This window comes from Mustela nigripes, chromosome 10 (genome assembly GCF_022355385.1).
Source record: "Mustela nigripes isolate SB6536 chromosome 10, MUSNIG.SB6536, whole genome shotgun sequence".
Lineage (NCBI taxonomy): Eukaryota > Metazoa > Chordata > Mammalia > Carnivora > Mustelidae > Mustela > Mustela nigripes.
The window spans coordinates 12,593,315-12,615,507 of NC_081566.1; the positions used below are offsets into that span (position 1 = coordinate 12,593,315).

General features: G+C 38.8%; 1 protein-coding gene across 2 annotated transcripts in view; it reads right to left on the reverse strand.

Moving 5' to 3' along the window:
- The window catches only part of INTS7 (integrator complex subunit 7), a 91,843-nt gene that overhangs the window by 18,557 nt on the left and 51,093 nt on the right, over positions 1–22,193 (reverse strand). For both annotated transcript variants that reach the window (XM_059412619.1, XM_059412620.1), the window contains 5 exons: positions 18,077–18,211; positions 15,338–15,435; positions 12,631–12,870; positions 10,704–10,841; positions 9,392–9,598 (listed from right to left, as the gene is read on the reverse strand). In XM_059412619.1, coding sequence (XP_059268602.1) covers positions 9,392–9,598; positions 10,704–10,841; positions 12,631–12,870; positions 15,338–15,435; positions 18,077–18,211 — 818 coding nt within the window. The remainder of the gene's footprint in view (positions 1–9,391; positions 9,599–10,703; positions 10,842–12,630; positions 12,871–15,337; positions 15,436–18,076; positions 18,212–22,193) is intronic.

The window sequence follows — 22,193 nt, forward strand, 5'->3', positions numbered from 1 at the left end:
ACAAAAGGTGTACCAAAAATCTGCTGAACTAACATAAATGGAAATGGTGAAAACAATTTTCTTCTCCTGCAGGACGAGCTTAAAGCATGCTGATGCCCTTTGCGCCTCAAATGCTACTTAACACTATTCTTTTAGCCGGAGAGCAAGGCCATTTGGGTTTCCAGAAGTTGGTTATGGTATTACCATTTGGCCAAGTACCACATATTGACCTTATGGTAAGTTGTGTTATTTGGTAGCACCCATATTTTACTCTGCGAAATAATTAGCTACTCCCTATATCCTTTATAAGAACATACACCTGCTCTAGTATCCTTCTCAAATTACAAAGCCCCCGATGAGATATATATATATATATATCTATCTCATATATATATATATGCTACACATAAATACAGTTGTATGAGCTAGAGGTAATAATTGTATTCGAAATACTGAATTCTGTGATTTTCACACTTTCAGGATGCCTGTTCTAGTCATGAAACAGCACAGACCAGGAGATTAAAGAGAACACTTTAATTGCTTCTAATTGCTTTTAATTCCTTGGAGATTTAATTGCTCTTCTAAGAAGGTAGACTGCCCCTCTTCTGCCCTGTAAGCTGCTACTCGCTATTTTTACTTTATTGCTTGTCAGTGACTTTACAACGGTCAGGGATACAAGGAGGTGTATACAGGACTGTTGTATAAATACACTACAGACCATCCGACCAGACAAAAAACCCGGCCGTCTTGTCCTAACACACACTACAAAACTGAAAGAGAAGCAAGATGTAGTTATAATGAGGGAGATTTACTGCAACTCTGGATTTATTTTTGAGTATCTTATTGATGACGTAAGAGGGAAACTCTGAAAGTGACTGTGCGTCTTGATCGTGTAATACTGAAGGAAAGCAAGGCTAGAGAGAGTACACGTGTTCAAAAGAACATGGAGGAGATAGATTTGTCCTATCGAAGACTTTGAAATGTAATAATGTCTGTAGAAGAAAATGTCTAAGAAATAAAGTTTAGATTATGGCTGTTATGAATAATGCCAATGAGAAATAAAAAGGATATTATTTACTTTTCTTTGTATTGAAGCTAAAGTGTAAACACAGGTTGGAAATCTAAGGTTAGCAGGTCAAACAAAACCCGTATGTGATCAGAATCATCCTTGAACTTTCTCAGGGAGGAATTATTTTCAATGAATTCAACACAGGCAGGTGAAGGAGCAACAAACTCAGAGCTCTCCCTAATGCTTGTTCTGGGTTATCAGCTAATTGAGAAGAACTACCCCTACTATTTGGATTGCTATTTTGCTTCCCCATTATTTAAATAACTATTTTCCCCTTTCCTTCCATTTTTTTCTTGTTCGTTCTTTCTTTCTTTTCCTCTAAACATATAAAGTTAAATCCTTCCCCCCCCCCTCAAGATTTATTTATTATTATTTGAGGGAGAGAGTGTGAGCGTATGCATGCAAGTGGGGGGCAGGACCAGAGAGAGAGAGAGAATCTCAAGTAGACTGCCACTGAGAGCAGAGCCTGATGCAGGGCTTGATGCAGGGCTGGGTCTCATGACCTTGAGATCACCACCTGAGCTGAATCAAGAGATGGATGCTAAACTGACTGAGCCACCCAGGCGCCCCAAAGTTAAATCTTTGTTAGACATGCTTATGATGCTATTGCACGGAACTTCTGACTTGTAGTACATATCCATTTTTCTAAATGGAGCTACCTAAAGAAATCAACATGGCTAAAAAGAAATTTACCTGATGAGCTCAGTTAAAAAAAAGTGTGTGTGTGTGTGTGTGTGTGTGTTCGAGCACACACAGTGGGAAAGAACACACACCAACCAAGAGTAAACCATAATGTAAACCGATAACCATCATTCTACTTTTGTTACTATCAATCTGACTTCTTGAGATATCTCATAAAAGTGGAATCACATAGTATTTGCCTTCTTGCAACTGGCTCATTTTACTTAGTATAATCGCAGATTTTGAAAGAATAAGCCAAGCAATCGTGGACTAGACCATTTTAAACCAGCCCTCCTACTAACAACAGCTGTGAAAACTGTTGACAATATTAAGAACATAAATTTGAAAGCACCGAAGAGCTTATTAAGGCAAAAAAGATTTCGAAGCCAAAAATCATGGTAAGATAGGAAATGCAAGGAGGTAAGACTGACATTTGGTGACATTTTCTCCCTTGAGATGTTTGCTAACTTGAAAGCTGCTCCTGAGAGTCTGAGAAGCTGAGCAGAAGTTTCAGCAGTCTCTTAAGATGAGGAGGGAGGCTGAGGAAGCACTTCAGACTTTTGGCTATAACCTCAAAGGGCTGCGTCCTAGGAGTCAGGAGAGCCCCAAAACACACTGGCCCTCCCAAGACTGAAGCCTTGCTTAAATCAGTTCAGTACTTGGTTGGATCTTAGCCTAACTGCCTGCCAAAGGCAAAAGAAGATACATAAGGTTCTGGATGATGTAATCACTATAATTTCATCCACATTGTCCAAAACCAAATTAAAAAAATAACAAAGCACACAAGAAAGACAAAATTCTCCAAAGCAAGTTGGGGGGAAAAAAGTCAAAGATACAAACCACAGTAGATCCAGAAAACAGAACATAAGATACAAATTTTAAAATAACTAGGATTAATATGCTAAAAGAAATTAAATGACAGGACAGAGAATCCTGGCAGAGAACTGGAAAATATAAAATAACCAAATGGAAATTCTGGAACTGAAAAACCCCCACAATAAGTGAAATTAAGAACTTAATGAATGGGTTTGACAGCAGATTAGACACAATGTAAGTTATTAAAGTGGGGAGTGTCTGGATGTCTCCATCAGTTAAGCGTCGACTCTCAGTTTTGGCTCAGGTCATGATCTCAAGAGTCTAGCCCCATGAGCCCCACAACAGGCTCTGAGCTCAAAGTAGAGTTTGCTTGAGATTCTCTCTCTCCCTCTGCCCCCGCCCACTTAAAATAAATAAATAAATCTTAAAAAAAAAAAAAAAAAGAATTACTGAAGTGGAAATTAAGTCAGAAGAAAAGAAAAAAAATTAGAGTTAAGAATAGAGAGATAAGGGTACCTGGGTGGCTCAGTGGGTTAAGCCTCTGCCTTTGGCTCAAGTCCTAGTCTCGGGGTCCTGGGATCGAGCCCCACATCAGGTTCTCTGCTCAGCAGGGAGCCTGCTTCCCCCTATCTGCCTACTTGTGAGCTCTCTGTCAAATAAAAAAAAAATCTTTAAAAAAAAAAGAATAGAGAGATAAAAAGATGGTAGAGGCAGAAGAGAATGTAAGAGATAAAAGAGACATGGTACAGAGAGTTAACATCACAGTATTTGGAGTCCCAAATGAGCAAGAAAGGGACAGAAGCAATAGCTAGAGACAACGACCATATGTTTCAAAACTGATCAAAGTTATCAAGCCACAGATTCAAGAAGCACTATGAACCCCAAAAGGCATTCATAATAGTAAGAGTGTAAGCTGGAAACTGCCAAATGGGCAGTTTTTGGCAGTCTTTATGGGCAACTTTTGGCAGTAATTTATCAAAGTATTTATCAAAGCTGAACCCAAGTGTATGTCATGACACAGCACTACCATCCAGAAGAAATGAGCACTTATACCAAAAGATGTGCGTTAAGAGAGTTCACAAATTACTCTGAATAGTCCCAACCTGGAAATAACCCAAATGTTCCCCAGTGATGAAAACGGATAAACAGATTGCTTGAATAGTCAGTCATCAAGAGTATCACATAAGGAACTCGTATAAATCATCAAGACAGGGGCGCCTGGCTGGCTCATTGGTTAAAGCCTCTGCCTTCCGCTCAGGTCATGACCCAGGGACCTGGGATTGAGTCCCGCACTGGGCTCTCTGCTCCGCAGGGAGCCTGCTTCCCTTCCTCTCTCTGCCTGCCTCTCTGCCTACTTGTGATCTCTGTCAAATAAATGAATAAAATAAAAATTTAAATCAATAAGACAAACAATCTGCTAGGAAAATGAAAAAACTTCAGTTAACAGAAAAAAGCCAAAATACAAACGGCCAAAATGAAAAAAAAATGTTTAACTATTTCAAGAAAATGAAAAAGCAACTATTGAATAAGAGAAAATATTTGTAAGTCCTTTATCTGATAAGGGGCTACTATCCAAAAAATGTAAAGAACTCCTACTAACTCAACAACAAAAAAACAAACAGCAATCTGATTATAAAATTAGCGCTAGATCTGACTAGAGTTTTTTCCCCAAGACATAAAGATAGCCAACAGGTACATGAAAAGATGCTCAAGATCAATAATCATCAGGGAAATGCAAATCACAGCCCTATCCTGTTAGAAAGGCCATCATCAAAAAGACAAGAACAAGTAAGCGTTGTCGAGAACGTGGAGCAAAGGGAACTCCGGCGCACTGCTGGCAGCCCCTGAGGAGTATGGAGGTTCCTCAGAAAACTGAAAACAGAACTACCTCATGATCCAGTGATCCAGCAATTCTGCATCTGGGTATTTATCTGAAGAATAAAAACCATTCTCTGAAAGACATACACATCCCCAGGTTCGCTGCAGCATTATTCACAATAGGTATGGAAACAACCTAAGTGTTGATCAACGATGAATGGAGAGAGACAATGTGGTATGTATATGCAATGAAGTATTATTCAGCCATAAAACAGTGAAACTTTGCCTTCTGCCACAACACAGATGGACTTGAGGACATTATGGCAAGTTCAGACAAAGACAAAATCCGTGTGATCTCACTTATATGTGGAATAAAAAACCAAAAAACTCCAAGCTCATAGATAGAGAGCAGATCTGAGGTGGCCAGAAGTGGTGGGGTAGGGGGGAAGGGGAGAGGGGAGATGGTGGGTGGGTGAAATGGGTGAAGGGGGTCAAAACTAAAAACTTCCAGCTATAAAATAAACAGATCATGGGGATGTAGTATATAGTATATGAATATAGTTAATCCTGTAGTAAATGTCTGAAAGGCGCCAAGAGAGTGGATCTTAAAAGTCCTCAGCATAAAAATCTTTTCTAACTATGTATGGTGGCAGATATTAACTAGACTTATTGTAGTGATCAACTCACAATATCTACAAATACTGGATCACAGTGCTGTATACCTGAAACCAGTATGTTTTATGTCAATTATATCTAATAAATAAATAAACTGTTTAATTGAATTAGTAATTTGAGAAATGCCAGTCAGAATGTCTATAACACAGCAAGTGAGGGGGTAAATGGGGAGTGGCAGGAACTCTTACCTACTGCTGGGAGGGGTATAAATTTGTAAACCACTGTAGAAAGCCGCCTGGTATTAGCTAGTCAACTGGGGTGGACGTAACCTTGCCATTCCACTCCCAGGTAGTATACAGAGCAGTGTCTCTTAGCAGACACAGGAGTGTCCTGGGCATTTCAGGAGATGAAGCATCTTTAGCCACTAACCCAAATTAGACAACTTCTCCAATGAGACATCCAACATTAAAGCCAATAGCAGTCCCCCTTACCCTGTGACGAAGAGAGACCCCCCGACACACTTCTAAATTGGAGCAAGAAACAGATAAACGGCTTTGATTGAGGTCTACTGCCCTAGAGAAGGGTTTTCACTCTCAGTATACCAGTTACATGTTGAACCGAGTAATTCTTGGGTGAGGGGAATGGTCCTGCACTTGCTGGGCATTTAGCAGCATCTCTGGCCTGTACCCACTAAATGCCAGTAACGCCACGACAAATCATGATAACCAAAAATGTCTCTAGACATTGCCAAATGTCCTCTGGAAGGGCAGAATCATACCCCGTTGAGAATCAATGTCCTAGAAAAAGCTTTACATATGTGTATCAAAAGATATGTACAAGAATGGTCATACCAGTACTGTTTTGAATAGCAAAAACCTGGGAAAATTAAAACTTCCATCAACACTAGAATGGGCAAATACACTGATGTATATTTAAATAATGGAAGAATGAACAGCAGTAAAACTGACCTACAGCTTCATGCAACACGAAAAATGAATCTTGAGAACATGATTTAGATAATTAAAGCAAGTTGAAGAAAAATATGATTCTTTTATATAGAATTCAAAAACAACATAAAACAGTACCTTGTTCAGAGTTCTAAAAATGCATGTTAAAATTATAAAGAGAGACAAGGGAACGGTGCACAAGATGCAGGATGGTGATTACCTTTGTGCGGTAGGAAATGGAAGACAAACAAGGAGGAATATGCATGGGTTTTAGAGGCAATGGTCATGCCCCATTTCCTAAAGATACTAGGTATACTTGGGATATTTGTTGTATTTTTTTAATATACCCTCTACACTATATATGGAGATGTCCTACATATTTACTATTTTAAAATGAATAAAAATGGGGCACGTGGGTGGCTCAGTTAAGCATCTGACTTCGGCTCAGTCATGATCTCAGGGTCCTGGGATCGAGCCCTAGGAAGGACTCTGCGCTCGGTGGGGATCTGCTTATTCCTCTGGGCCTACATACCTGCCCTCCCCCACTCCCAGCTCTCTCTCAAATAAATAAAATCTTTTAAAAAATAAAATAAAATAAATACAATTAGCAATCCACCACGATAGGCAGAATGCTAAGATGGTTCCTCTGATTCACATCCCCCGGTATCCACATCTTCAGTAATCTGAAAGCGGATGACACCTGTAACTTGTTTCTAACCAATGGAATACAGCAAAGGTGATGAATTAGGGGATATAATTTAGATCCTTAATGAAGTGACTTTGTATCAATCAAAAGGGAGATTTTTCTGGCTCAATCTCTCCTAATCAGGTGAACCCATTGGAAGACAGTCTTGAAGGAGAGATTTTCCTGCAGGCCTTGAAGCTTCCACAAACTCTGAAGCTGTGAGGAAATAAATTCTGCCAACATGAGTTCAGAAGAGGACCCTGCATGTCCTTGAGCCTCAGACAAGACTGGCCCCAGATGACGCTGTGACCGCATCTCTGACAAGGTGAGCAGAGGACCCAGCTAAGCCATGCCTGGACCTCTGGCTCAGGAGGACACTATGAAATAATAAATGGGGGCTGTCTGCGGCGCCTGGGTGGCTCAGTCAGTTAAGCACTGGACTCTGGATTTCAGCTCAGGTCCCGATCTCAGGGTCGTGGGATGCAGCGTCATGACGTGCTCTGTGCTCAGCGTGGAGTCTTGCTTGTCCGTCTCCCTCTGCTCCTCCCCCTGCTCCTGTGCTCCCCTGCTCTCTCTTCCTTCTTTTTCAAATAAAAGAGGGGGGTGGGTGTTGTCTTAGGTTGCTAATTTTGTGGTGATTTGTTACACAGCACAGAAAACTAAAATACCTTTCACAATATCTATTCTTAAGAAGCAAGGTAACTCTATCATTAATTACTGTTGGGAGATTAGACACCCAGTGTTACTCTGGGGCCCCCATAAGCACAGAACCTGAACTTCTGTTTACTTTCGCTGAAGCAGGTAAAAAGCAGAATTCTCGCAGCTGTACAATCTCACGTTGGGTCATTCATGGGGCAGGAGTAGAAGGTCAGTCCATGCTCATATCTTCTCAGTTACAAAGACACAAGGCTACTGCAAATCCATACTTGCCAAATGAATGATTAAAAGACCCTTAAAAAAATGATTTAAAAGACCCTTATAGTATAGTACAATCAGAAATGTCGTAAATTCCAAATGACTGTAACAATCATACTATACTGCTTTCCTCTCTATCCTAGTCTCCCCCCCCCCCCCCCCCAAAGCAGTGTCTGGAACACAGTAAGTGCTTATAGTCTGCTGAATAAAAGAATTCCGTTTCAAAAGGAGATGATGTAAGGCCCAGTCACCTGCCTTAGGTCATAATATGTTAACAGCAGAAGAGAGATCAAGACAAGAGACTTCTGTCAACTGAGTACTTTCTTTCTATGTCAGAATTCAGTCTTTAATCACTGCCAAGCCTCATTAATACACATACCACACAAATCATTAGAACGCTATTAAATATGCAACAGGGTTTTCATAATACTAATTCTATCTGCTTCACTGCTCTACGGGCTTGTTTCAGAGCTCCAACCATCTACTGTACTGAATGATAACAATTTTCTGCTCCACGTGATCTAGAAAATGAAATAATTCTACTGATTGCAACCAATAATTGTACCTTTTGATTTTCTGAGGCATTTATTAGCCTGATGTAGGCAGCAACACTCTTTTCCCAGAATAATCAAGAGGAAAGAATCACAATAGTCAATGCTACCCTTTAAGATGGAGAGAAGCCATTCCTATGCTCCTGTTTTAAAATAGCAGCTGATCAGTCCTAGCCAAAAAAAAAAATTACACTTCAAAGATACGTACCAACAGCATTCTGAATATTGTCTCTTTTGTGACATCTGTTTATTCTTTATTCTACTTCAGAGCATTTCTTTTGGGATGGCCACCACTAAAAATATTTTAGATTATGGGATAAATGCATATAAACAGGTACCAAAAGTTTTATGGTTCCATCTAAATATACACAATTTTAAAAGCTGTGTGACAATACTTATAAAATGTTTAATGTTGATTATATAAACTCTTTTTTTTTAAATGAAGGTGTCATTACTCCATTTATTCATTTATTTATTTATAGATTTTATTTATTTATCAGAGAGAGAGACAGAAAGAGAGGGAACACAAGCAGGGGGTAGTTTGAGGGGGAGAAGCAGGCTTCCCCACTGGGTAGGGAGCCTGATGCGGGGCTGGATCCCAGGTCCCTGGGATAATGATCTGAGCCAAAGGCAGATGCTTAACAAGTAAGCCACCCAGGCGCCCCATAAACTCTACTTTAAAGGGGAAAATAAATCTTTGCATTAATACAGAAAATGCTCATCTTGGTAGGTTCTTACTTCAGAATATAACTAATTCCAAGGAAACATAAGAAATGTTAATGTAGGTCTACCCTTCTTGCAACCCTTTGGTCTCCTGGCAGAGAAAACAAGAATAGTAGCTGGCTGACTGTTAATTGAGAATAGGAGGATATCACAGAGCAGTAAAAAGTGGGACACTAGCATCCTTGACAACTTCTTTATCTACAAAAACTCTAGCTTCTTAGTGAGTAGCGGCCAGGCATGAAATGGGTTGTGGTGGGGCTTACATATGATGGGACCCAATACCTCTTATAAACAGGAATCTGGAAAGGGAACATCCTATCTTCTACCTAACCTTTCTGCATGGATTCAGTAATCCACCTCATATGTGGACCTGCTAGTTGATAAAAAATAAAATGATAAACTTTCATCAATTTACGAATATGAAAAAGTGGGGGAAGGGTTAAGGATTTATCACCACGTCCTATTATTTAATATTGTTAAATATACTTATCAGCGGATTTGTCCAGGTAGTTCAAACAGAATAACCCACAAAAAAAGGCAAGACCTTTCTCATGCAAGTCATCATCACCAAAGGAGAATCAAGAGGACTTACTGTTAGGGAAGCAATCCCTTTGTGGTAGAATTTTAAAGACTCAGCAATGCAAGAAAGTGCTGAACTATAGTTCTCCTCCTGCAACCCGGTGAGGCACTGTTCTGCATGTGAGAACTCCTTCAGACTATTCAGCCAGAAGTAGAAATGTTCCGAGGCAACCTGAGTCAGCAAACTCTGATAAAGCTCTTGGGCCATGTCATGGTTACCCTGAAAATGACGGGGTGGGCACATGATGAGGTTCTTATACTTGAATTAGCTGATGAGGCAGCTGAAAGACAAACTCAAATGCTTGGATACATTTTAACAACCATTCCTCATATTATGTAATTTTTAAAGACTCGGTCTAAGTATTTCTTCAGAGAAAATATGCTGAGCTGCTTTTATGTAACAGAATGCCTTTAGTTCTTTTCTAAAACAGTTCCAAAGAGAAAATAAATGGAATTCACTATAACTCAAGTCTAGAATTTTAGTTCAAACTACAGAAAGTGTGAACACGTAGTGTATGTCACTCTGTATGAGCTAGTTAGTGGGGCTGGGATGGGCGGGGAAATCCAGCAAGTTCCCGGAAGTGATTATCAGAAGCAGAAGCACCGCCCCTGCCTCCTGAATGACTGGGGAGGGAAGCTGGTGGGAGGAATGTGAGTGCCACGGAAGGCCTGGGGGCCAGGGATGCTAAGTACCCCGCAGCACCTGGACGCTTGGGGGTGTGGGTATAACAAAGAACGGTCCTGCCAATACAGCTCCCCGACTATCTGAGAACCGAGGTAAAACGAGAACATGCATTACAATACCTAGAATAATGCTTCCCAAACTTTGCTATGTGGACTTATAACCGAAGGATTTCTATATTACCCAAGCTCTGTATTTCCTCTCAAACAAAATAAAAATTGGTAGGCTTTCCACATGGCTGAGAAAGGAACAGCATACCAAAACGTGCCCCCGTCCCCGTGTAAAAATGACTAAGCTGGGGAGAGTGGGGAAGAAAGATGTGGGGTTCTGATATTTGAGGACAGAAGTGGCGGGTGGGAGGCAACTGTGGATATGAGAGCATAGGGCAAAACGAAGTGGCACTATAACCTTCAGCCAGAAAGAGCTCATATTTTTGGAATCCTGTAGAACTTGTCCCATAACAATACACATACCATTGTGAAGTGAGAAAAGTTAAGAACTAGGTTCTTTTACTATCATCTTTCAATCCCATGACTAAAACATAGTTCTGTATTTATTTGCAGTTTTGACTAGGGGTAAGAATCACACAATCTAAGGTTTGCCATTTTCACCAACCTGGGTCCTAGAGAAGGATAACACGTACCATTCTGGATGCTTGTCTGGCGATTCGGTAAACAGTCCATCCATTGGAGACACTTTCAAGCTGCTGCTTAATTACTGCCTTTACTTCAGCAGATAGTGCTTTCTGACTGGCCACAAAAATCACAGTGGCCAAACTCACCTAACATTGAGCGAGAAGTAAGAGAAATAAAGGAAACATGTAATTTTATCCAATGTCACAGATGACTTTACCCAAAATGCGACAAAAACTAGAGCCCATCAAATTTGTTTTCCTTTGACATTTATTAATTTTCTACTTTGAGGCCACTAAACAATTTACTCCATTGCTCAGAACATTGTTTACAATAGGAAATAATTAGAAACAATGCCCATAAATATAGGTACATCAATTATGATATAATCACACGATAAAATATTTTATAGTAGAGAAATGGGTAAACTAGAGGTACACTTCTCTGTCTAGATGATTCACACAAAATAGGCAAAGACAGACAACATGCAAAAGATTTCATGTAGCAAGGAAACATTTATATAAAGTTAAAGATATGCAAAATAATACTGCTTATTACTTAGGATATATTCTAAGCTAGTAAATGTAAAACATGCATGGGAAAGATGAACATCAAATTCAGGATAGTGGTTACCTCTGGAAGAAGGAAGAAGATACAGTAAGGGAGGTGGATAGGAAGGTACGATTTAACTAGACTGGGGACATTTTTCCCTTTAAGCTAGGTGATGGATGCAAATGTTTTCATATTATTCCTTATGTTTTTTGAATATTATGTTTCACAATTTAAAACTGTTTATAACAGTACTAAGAAAAGGGGGATAAAGAATACTAGTTGAAAATGCCGTTTCAATAAAAAATAAACTTCAATAAAATGCCATTTCAATAAAAAAACCAAAAGAAATAAACTTAATAGGATTCTGAGGCTGATACATACAAAGGTCCATATATATTGTGAAAACTGTATGATATCATTCCCATGACCACTGCCACTTGGTCATCAGGGCAACCTTTCAAGACAGGAATGAGATGGGAGCACTCTTTTATACAACGCCCCCTGGAGGATAAAATACAAAACGGGCTTGAGGAAGAACTCTCATTTCGTTTTCCTGCAAGCCCTACATTCGGATGACCACAATATGGAGTGGCCACCTTAAGGCTTATATCTCATTTCTGCTTATTTAGAATGAAACCTACTCTCAGCCTTGGAGAACTTTCAACCAAACATTATTATACAGCTTTTGAGCCTTCTGTTTCTAAGCACACACCTTTCCTAGCCCCAGGACTATCCGGAAATCTAAACTGGATTCTAACAGCTAAAGAGGTCTTGAATTGGAAAAAAAGCAATTTGGGCTAATTTATGGTGGCTGTCAATTGTTAGGTCTTTATAACTTACATTTTTGAAAGTATAAAACAGGGTTTAGTTCATTAGTTGCTTTGTACAAGAAAGAAAAAATTTTATTTTCACTTTATACACTAACCCGACTTGACAGGGCTTAGGAATAAGGCAGTTTTAGATGTGAACTAAACAGAACCTTGTAAATCAAAGGTGGAAACAGTCAAAAGCTCATGGTTCCAGTTCTATTCTGACTTCAGCATACTCTTGATCATACACAATCCCCTTAGTATCGTCTTTTTTTTTTTTTTTTTTTAAAGATTTGCTTATTTGAGAGAGTGAGCATGGGGAGGGGCAGAGGGAGAAGCAGAGAATCTCAAGCAGACTGAGCAATGAGCTTGGTGCCTGACAGAGGGCTTGATTTCATGACCCTGAGATCATAACCTGGGCCAAAATCGAGAGTCAAATGCCTAATCGACTGTGCCACCCAAATATCCCAATTACTTTAATCTTTTTAAGTAAAATGAAACAGTTCTGAATTCCTAAAGTAATTCCCACTAAACCAGATCTATTCAATCCCAGTAGGTTCAAAAAGTGGCTCTTTACCAGAAGTTCTTGTTGTTTGTCTGTGGCTGATCGTCCGATCACCTTGTAGAGTTCCATGAGGTCCCCAAGCATGCCGTCACCCAGCACCGGCAGCTGCATGGCAATAGCCGCCAGGCAATGGCACATCAGGATCCGGGCAGCATCCTGGGCACTATGCAGCTGGGTCAACAAGGTCTCAACCACCGACTGGCTAAGATGAGGCCTGCCCTTGGCCAACTTCACCATACAATTTAGAGCAATCTGCACATTGAATAGAAAATGGACCAGTTATACCCTGAAGGTATTAACTGAAGCTTTAAAGAAAGAACTCTGTACAGTTATTAGGAAAAATCAAGGAAAGGTCTTTTTGTAGGCATAACATTTTCCTTCATAAGGAACACATGGCATATTGAATCTTACTAAAATCTAAAAATGCACCATGTTTAAAATGAAAGTAAGTCAGGACTGTATACTAACCACTCATTTCAATCTAAAACTATTAAAAAAAATAAAAAGACTTGAAGAGAAAATCACAATGGTGAAGAGGCAAAATACATGCCAGATGGGACTGCACCATCCTGCACTTCCACGGCTTTTCAAAAATTGCTTCTACAATATGGTTTGTAAACTTACCTATGCCAGCATCACCCATGATGTTAGTAAAAATATAGATTCTCAGACACTACCTATTCAAAACTTAATGAATTAGCTTTTTTTTTTTTTTTTAAGTGTTTGAGTTATTGATAGTTTGAAGTCAAAAAGGTGTCCCAAGTGACTCTTAAGCACACAGAGCTAGGGAATAAGCTTCTAATTTTCTTACTTCTCATCTGAAATTTAAAAAAAAACCAACTGGCTTTAGAACCAGATGCCAATTAATGGCACCAGCTAATATCCCAGCCATCAGAACTAGAAACCAGAAGTTCTCTCACTTTTACATAGCCAACTGACGGCTACCTCTAGTCATTTCCGCTTTTGTCCAGTCTTCAATATCCACGTCCTTTCCATTCTCTCTACCACATATAAATCTCTTCCTAATTCCAGTCTCTTAAAAAGAAAGGCCCACCCTTCACACTACAGCCATGATGTCTTCAGAATCTGACTGATCCAGAGTTAAAGATCAGCTTGCCCTTGATTAACTAGATAGCTTTCGACAAGTTATTTTATCTTTCTGGGTCTTAATCCCCTCATGAGTAGTAAAGGGGGGAAATTCCACTAGATGCGTTTTTGTAAGGAAGGAAAGAAATGTATATACATATTCAAGTTGTCAACAAAGTTCGGCATATAATAGACACATTTAAATTACAACAATTACAAAGAAGGTCACAGCATGCCCATTACTTTAAAATTTTAATATCTCCTCACTACCTACAGAAACAAAACAAAGTTCCTTGGCATGATGTCTGAAATCCTCCATGACAGCGCTGCAAACTATTTTTCTAGTCTTATAGTTTACGTCATCTAGCCACAGTGGATTATTCACAAATTCTTCCAACAAAACAAGTACATTTCTGTTTTCATGCCTTTTGTGACAGTGGTTCCCCTGGGTTGAAATCGTCTTTCCTCAATGCTGAAATTCTACGCCATCTTCCAAGACTTCACTCAGATGACATCTCCTTTACAAATCTTCGCTATTATCCTCAGTTGAAAGGCATCACTCCCAACTGTCCTCTCGTTAGAACTGCACTTCTGTTTGTACTACCAAGGAACTTAGTGCATTCTGCTTCCTACTCTAGTCCTTCAGATAAACGTCAGTATCCTCCAGATGGGGAACCGCTCTGACACCGGGACCCCATGACCATCTATGTATGTCCCACTGCGCAGAGTCCAGTGTTTCATGACACCTACAATTGGTGAGGAAAGGATCTGGTTTGTTTTCCTTCTCTCTTTCTCTTTTTTAAATTTTTAAGTAAATGTATTATGATTCCAAAGGGATTCTGGGGATGAATCACTTGCCAAACACATATTGCCTACTTCCCACCTCTTACCAGTTTTTATTTAATGGTCTTAATATCTTTACTCTTCATCAGTATGACATCAAACCTTCCTTTAACATGCTAAAACGAAGTTATGACTTCCTTCAAATCACACTAATCCCACTCTTCTTAATTTTTTACGATTACAAATTATATTTCATATCTCACTCCAATAAGAGTAATTTCATTTCATTTCTTAAAGTCTTAAATATCTCTAGTATTTTAAATATAATAAAAATATTATAATAAATCTTAAATATCTCCTGTCAATGTCACCTCAGATTATGAACTTCGTAAAGTACAGGAGCTCTGCCCATTTCCCTTTGGTTTATATTGTCCAGAACTTTCATATGTATTTACTACAACTTAATAAACACTGTTGACTCAGGCCAAAGCTCAGATTTTTACTTTGTCTATCCTTTGGAAAAACAACGGTCAATGGGATAGTTTGGAAAGTGAAGATCAAGGGTAAATGTTTGTTTGAGCTGGGGTTGACAAAGCACTGCCCTTTGGCCAACTCCGGCCTCGTTTTATAATGAAGTTTTACTCCCACACCACCACGCTGCCTATATGTTCCCTTGACCCACTGCCAACGGCTGCTTTGTCCTACAACTGCAGAATTGAGTAGTTGTGACAAAGAGTATACAGCCTATAAAACTTAAAATATTTACTATCTGGTCCTTTACAGAGAGATTGCCAATCCCTAGTTTATTCAATAAAAATAGGCATTATATTAAAATAAGTGATATTTTCACCTTTAAAGTGGCTTGAGCACCTGGACTATCATCTTGACTACAAAGTACCAGAAGGGATTCCAGGCCAAAGACAGCATCCTGTTCCAGTGCCAAAAGGTCTAGAAAAAAAACACTACGGTTTACAGCGGTCAAGGAGAGAAGATTAAATACACATACACATGCACTTAGAAGGAGAAAACATTAAGGAGTCGAAGATATAAGAAACTATGTCATGTGTAAAGCTAACCTTCTTGAAAAAGTACATGTGCCATTACTTCTGAAATGTAAAGGCTATCTTCGGACTTCTGTTTTTCCACTACTTTACTGACGATTCCAAAAATATATACATTTTATCAAACTAAAAGGCTTCTGCACAGCAAAGGAAACCATCAACAAAATGAAAATGGAAGAAAATATTTGCAAATCATGTATCTGGTACGGGTTAATACCCCAAATATATAAAGAACTCATATGAGTCAATAGCAAAAAAAAAATCCATCCAATTAAAAACTGGGCAGAGGACCCGAAGAGACATTTTTCTTAAGAAGATCTCCAAATGCCAATAGGTACATGAAAAAATGCTCAACATCACCCATCACCAGGGAAATGCAAATCAAAACGACCACGAGGTATCACCTCATACCTGTTAGAACGGCTATTATCAAAAAGACAAGAAGTAACAAGCCGGCAAGGATGTGGAGAAAAGGGAACCTTGTGCACTGATGGTGCGGATGCAAAATGAGGCAGCTGCTATGGAAGACGGTGTAGAGGCTCCCCAGAAAACTAAACACAGAACTGCCATATGACCCAGCAATTCCACTTCCGGGTATCTGCCCAAAGAAGACGAAAATACTAACTCACAAAGACATACACAACCCCATGTTCGTTACAGCATTATTTGTAATTGCCAAGATATGGAAACAACTTAGGAGTCCACCAGTGGGTGAATGGATCAAGAAAATGTGGTACTGATACACAAAGGATTATTACTCAGCCATAGAAAGAAGGAAAACCTGCCATTTGAGACAACATGGATCGATCTTGAAGGCATTATGCTGAGTGAAATAAGTCAGACAAGAAGATGACATATACCATATGATTTCACCTACATGAGGAATCTAAAACATACAAGCAAATAAAAACTGAGCTCAAGGTATAGAGAACAGACTGGTCATTGCCAGAAGCAAGTGGTAGGCAAACTGGGAGAAAGGAGTTGAGAGGTGCAAACTTCTGGTTATAAAATGAACATAGCATGGCAAGTACGATTCATAAATCTGTAACTCATATTTGAAAGTTAAGAGAGTAGATCTTGAAAGTTTTCATCACAAGAAAATAATTTTATAACTATGTATGGTGACTGATGTTAAACTAGACTGTGGTGATCATTTCACAATATATGCAAATATCAAATCATTATGTTGTACACCCAAAACTAATATTAAAATAAAAGGTATGTATACCCACATTAAATCAAGAGCTAAAGCCACAAAGGTATAAATAAAACATAAGTGAAAATAGTGTCCCCAGCTTAGATGAGGAAAATACTAAGAACAGCAAACCATGTATTACCTTCCTAACCAGACATAAATCTTCCTAACAAGATATAAATTTTTAATCTTCCTAACTAGACATAAATTATGCTTGTTCACTTTCACCTATAGTGTAACCTTCTAATGAAAACTGAAACCCTTTTAGGAAGTAATGAAAACCCTGCATAACCTTATTAATGTTTTAAGTCAGACCACAAAGAACAAATCCCTTAAGGTGTCTCTTTGTAATAGCAGTCCTATAGCATCTTTCTACTACCTTAGGGCTAACATTTCTCTAGAAGTTCTAGAAAATTCTGAATATATTAACCATATTAACGTCAATATATATGTTTTGAGAACACACAGTTTTCTATGTTACATGGTAGAAAATACTCATTACTATATAAAAAATAAAACAGGTTTAATTATTCAAATAAGAATGAGCATTTCAAGAACAATTTTAAAGAAATGTCACCTGAGTTAGTGTAGGACTTGACAGTGTTAAGTCTAGTGAAGGTCAGAGTGCTAGAAAAAAAACAGGTACTAGGAATAAGTAGTGCTGATGTCTGTGGGGATAAGATTCCCCACTTATGATCCTTAATGGAGATCAAAATGAACACCGGAACAGAAGAAACATCCAAAATGCATTTCTGTTTTTGAATACCAGCTTGAACGTATTCAAGCCTTTAGGTCAAAAATATTAGGAATACAATAAAATATAAGCATTATTTTCTATTCACATCCTAAATTACGCAAATCAGCTTGATGTTTTAAATACCTAGAGACAAATTCTAGGCAAATTTAATTCATATTACTCTGTTAATTCATTTGCCCCTAGGTCAAACTATTTGTTACTTAAGCCCCTTGATAACTTAAGGTATTTTTTAATTTTCCAGGATTTTGTACATGTGAACCAATTTTCACACCACAGGGCACTCATAAGCACTCCCTACGCATAGCACCATGCGTGCAAAGTGAAGCACTGGGAGGAAATGGGCAACACTCCATGAAACCTTTCCATTTCCCAATCCCAATCCCAAGGCCCTCATATATATATACTTTTATTTTTCATAGGATTAAGTAGTTTTGAGAAAACCTGCTCTAAGACTTTAGGAGGCAACCAGTAGATAAGAGCGTATGTGCTAAAAAGGAGGGATTACACACACACACACATTCCACCCAAACTTCAATCCAAAAGTTTATACACAGTATCCGTCCTGATCAAACTTACCTTTTTCTTGACAAGAGACTGTTATGTTAGTTAGGACTCGTACTCCATGAGCTGCAATGCCCCTGTTATTATGGTAACAGCACTCTTGGGCTAATCTGACCAAGTCAGAGGATCTGGGGGCAGAACCCACATTTCCTAAACAAGAAGGGAAAAGTAGCACAGACTTAACTCACTTACAAAGTTCAAAAGCAGTTCAATGTATAGGTTCATTGTTCTCATTTTCAAGAGAAAATCTGTACTCCATCTACTTTTACTCCGTCAGCCACATAAACCATCATTCCTATTTCTTCTGTCAAGGAACTTAGAATAGGGTATGTCTTAATAGTCTATACTGATTAGGATCTAAAATAATATAGGACTTTCCCACAAAATATTAACAAAAACTGACCAATGAACATAGCAAAGCCAAAAAAAACTAAAGACTGTATCTTGGGAGTGCAAACGGATTCTCATTAAAATGGATGTCACTTTTAGGCCTCTTATCAGATAAAACTTACCTTCAAGAGAGGAAAGAAAATGAGAAGTAAAAATTTTAAGTTTGCTTTCCCCACCTCAATGGCTGGCAGATAGTTATATTGCAAAGGGTTTACACAGAATTCATGATTTTATTTATTTATTTATTTATAAAAGAGTTTATGTATTTGAGAGAGAGCGTGTGTGAGAAAGAGCACAAGCAGGGTAAGGAGCAGAGGGAGAAGCAGGCTCTCTGCTGAGCAGGGAGCCCAATGTGGGGCTCGATCCCGGGACGCCGGGATCATGAACTGAGCCGAAGGCAGATGCTTAACTGCCTGAGCCAGCCAGCGGCCCCCAAAATTAATGATTTTAGAACTGGAAATGATTCTGGGATCACGTGATTCAATGCCGTATTTTTACAGAAGAAATTGAAGCCCAGCAGTAGGGGTAGGGCATAACTAGGATTTTAAGCATCTTGCCCCTGAGATCACAAAATGTATTAGTTGTGCCCTGTGCTTTATACCTGAAGTTCTATGATATAAATTGCAACTTTTTATTTTTATTTTTTAAAAGATTTTATTTAGGGGTGCCTGGGTGGCTCAGTGGGTTAAAGCCTCTGCCTTCAGCTCAGGTCATGATCGCAGGGTCCTGGGATGGAGCCCCACATCGGGCTCTCTGCTCGGCAGGGAGCCTGCTTCTTCCCTCTCTCTCTGCCTGCCTCTCTGCCTACTTGTGATCTCTATCAAATAAATAAATAAAATATTTTAAAAAAATATTTTATTTATTTGAGAGCGGGATGGACAGAGAGTCTGCACACAGGACTGAGCAGGGGAGGAAGAAGAAGGCACCCTGCTGAGCAGAGAGCCCACCCCGGGATCATGACCTGGGCAGAAGGCAGAGGCTTAATCCCTGAGCCACCCAGGTGTCCCTGTACAACTTTCAAAATTCACACCTGAAATTCTGTAATGTAATGTTTACGTTGTGAACATTTGTATTTATAGTAGAGAAGCTCTCAGGTATAAGTGAATGAACTTTAAGAAGAATCAGGAGATTAAAGCTTTTCAGCCTTTTAGCAGAGTCTCTTGTTCCTGCTTTCCTTCTTCCATTCTTGCTTATTATTCCACGACTACCATCGATTTCAACCTTGTCTCTCACACCAAAGATGAACATATTTTTTGAGGCTGAAGGGGATCTAATTCCTAATTACAACAGGCATAAACCAAGACCATCCCAGGCAGTGGGGGACATGTGTTTCCCAGTTTAACATGAAAGTATTAGCTAAGGTAAACCTCGTGTTTTTAAAATAGGAAAAATATTAGAAAAACTTTCTCAAGACTGCAGAAATTATATTTCCTCCATTCTTTGTCTTGCCTGTGTGCTCGGGACAATATAGACTCATTAATAGATTTACAAACATGTTTTGCAACATGCATTTTTCTTTCTTTCTATGAAGACTCATCATAGAAAATTTGGAAAAAAAAATCAGAAAAATTCAAAATTTTAAAATTCACACATAATCACAGTAAGTAGATAGTAGCCAATATTCTGTCTTTAAAAATATATTTTGCAGCATTTTTTTATGTTTACTGTTTTAGAGACAAAACTATTTTTAATTTTATTTAAAAATTATTTACTCAGATAAATTCACCTGGTTCTAAAGGTTCAATAAATAGTAGAAAAAGCTAGAAAAGTCAGGGAGTGAGAAGTCTTCCTCATGCACCCAATGTTATCAGCATCTTGTGTATTATCCCAGAGTCTGTATATTTGCAAGCACACATTCTCAATTTCTTTTTCCTTTTTCCACAGTTTTATATCTTTCTTTATTGCCCTCTAAACATATCATGTAGATTATTCCATGCCGTATATTCTTTAATAAATTATACTGACTTCTATTGTAGTTGTATATCATAATTTCTTTAATGAGATCCCTATTGATGGATTTCTTTTTATTCTACTACATCTCTGCTGATGGACAATGTTTCGATATTACATACTATGATGCTATGAATAACCTTATACCTCTGTCATTTCTCAAGTGTGTGACTATACTAGTAGGTTCAACTCCTAGAACTGGAATTTCTGGGTCATTGGTAATTTTGATGAATACTTCCAAATCACCTATGCAGACATTTAATAATTCACAACCCCACCAACAATGAATGAATGGCTGTTCAGCTACCACTGTCAAAAAAGCATGTTATCAAACTTCTGAATGTGCCAATCTGACGGACTGGTAAAGTATTTTAGTGGGGTTTTTGGGGGAAGGGCATTTTTCTAAGGTATGTGTAATACTGAACAACTTATATGCTTAAGAGACATTTGTTAGAGGTAATTTAGACACTAAATTTAAGTTTGTCTTATAAATGATCTTGCTTATATTGAAAAAATCAAATCAATGAAAACATACTTTTGCCTAAGGGAAAATCTAATTTTGAAAAATCCTTGACTTTCATTTCTTGTGAACATTACCTAGTCTGGTTATTTAAGCCTTTTGCTTAATTCCATATACAAACTGCAATTTAATAAAATTTAAAATTCAATAAAAGGACAAAGCTCAAGAGTGCTTGAATATTACAACCTGACAAAGGCTTGCAAATGACTCTGGAATTAGAAAAAAAGGAAAAAGAAAGTCATTCTGCTTCTAGGCCTGTTTAGTATAAAAAAGAACACTGGGTTAGAACCTTTGGGTTCAGGTCTAGACTAAGGCATGTCATTAAGCATGTGACTTTGGACATATCGTTGAAACTTTGTAAGCCTCAATTTTTTTTTTTTTAAAGATTTTATTTATTTGACAGAGAGAGAGTTATCACAAGTAGGCAGAAAGGCAGGCAGAGAGAGAGAGGGGAGGAAGCAGGCTCCCTGCGGAGCAGAGAGCCCGATGCGGAACTCGATCCCAGGACCCTGAGATCATGACCCGAGCCGAAGGCAGAGGCTTTAACCCACTGAGCCACCCAGGCGCCCCGTAAGCCTGAATTTTAATACTTATAAACTTTCAATGTGCTTTACTTGAAAGGCTACTTGTACAGAAGCAGTGAGACTTTCCTTGGGAAGACACTTATAAATTATAAGATATAATTAATACTCCTGCAGCTTCTTTTAAAGTAGGACATCAGTCAAGGATAGTAACTATAAGCTGAGAAAATGAGACTGATTTATGCAGAATTTATTCTTCAAAAGTACAATGGGTATATGATAGATTGTTGATAAAAAGGGCTGTGATAATACATCCCGTGCCTTGTAGGCATGCCCCTTTGCAGTGCAATTTTCTCATTCCTTGCCTCAAGAGGTGTTTATGTCCCCACTTACCTGGGCTTGGCCATGTCACTTGCTCTGGCTATTGAGACATTAAGAAATGTGCAAGCAAAAGACTAAGAAGTGCTCATGGGCCGCTGGTGGCTTGCCTTCGTTTGACTGCTGCTAGAATCCTGAGAGCATGACATAAACAAGGCCAAGGCAGCCTGCTGAGTCAGGAGGAGGAGAACCAAGGTGCTCTGCTGGAAGATTTCCAACCTCCAGCTGGTGAATGAGACCCCCTAGACCATCCAGAATGGTCAAGGTTCCAGATGACTGCAGTCTTACAAGTAAAAGCCCACGTGAGATTGGGAGAAGGACCCAGCTGAGATCAGTCAAAATTGATGATATGCAGAATCAGAGCAAATATAAC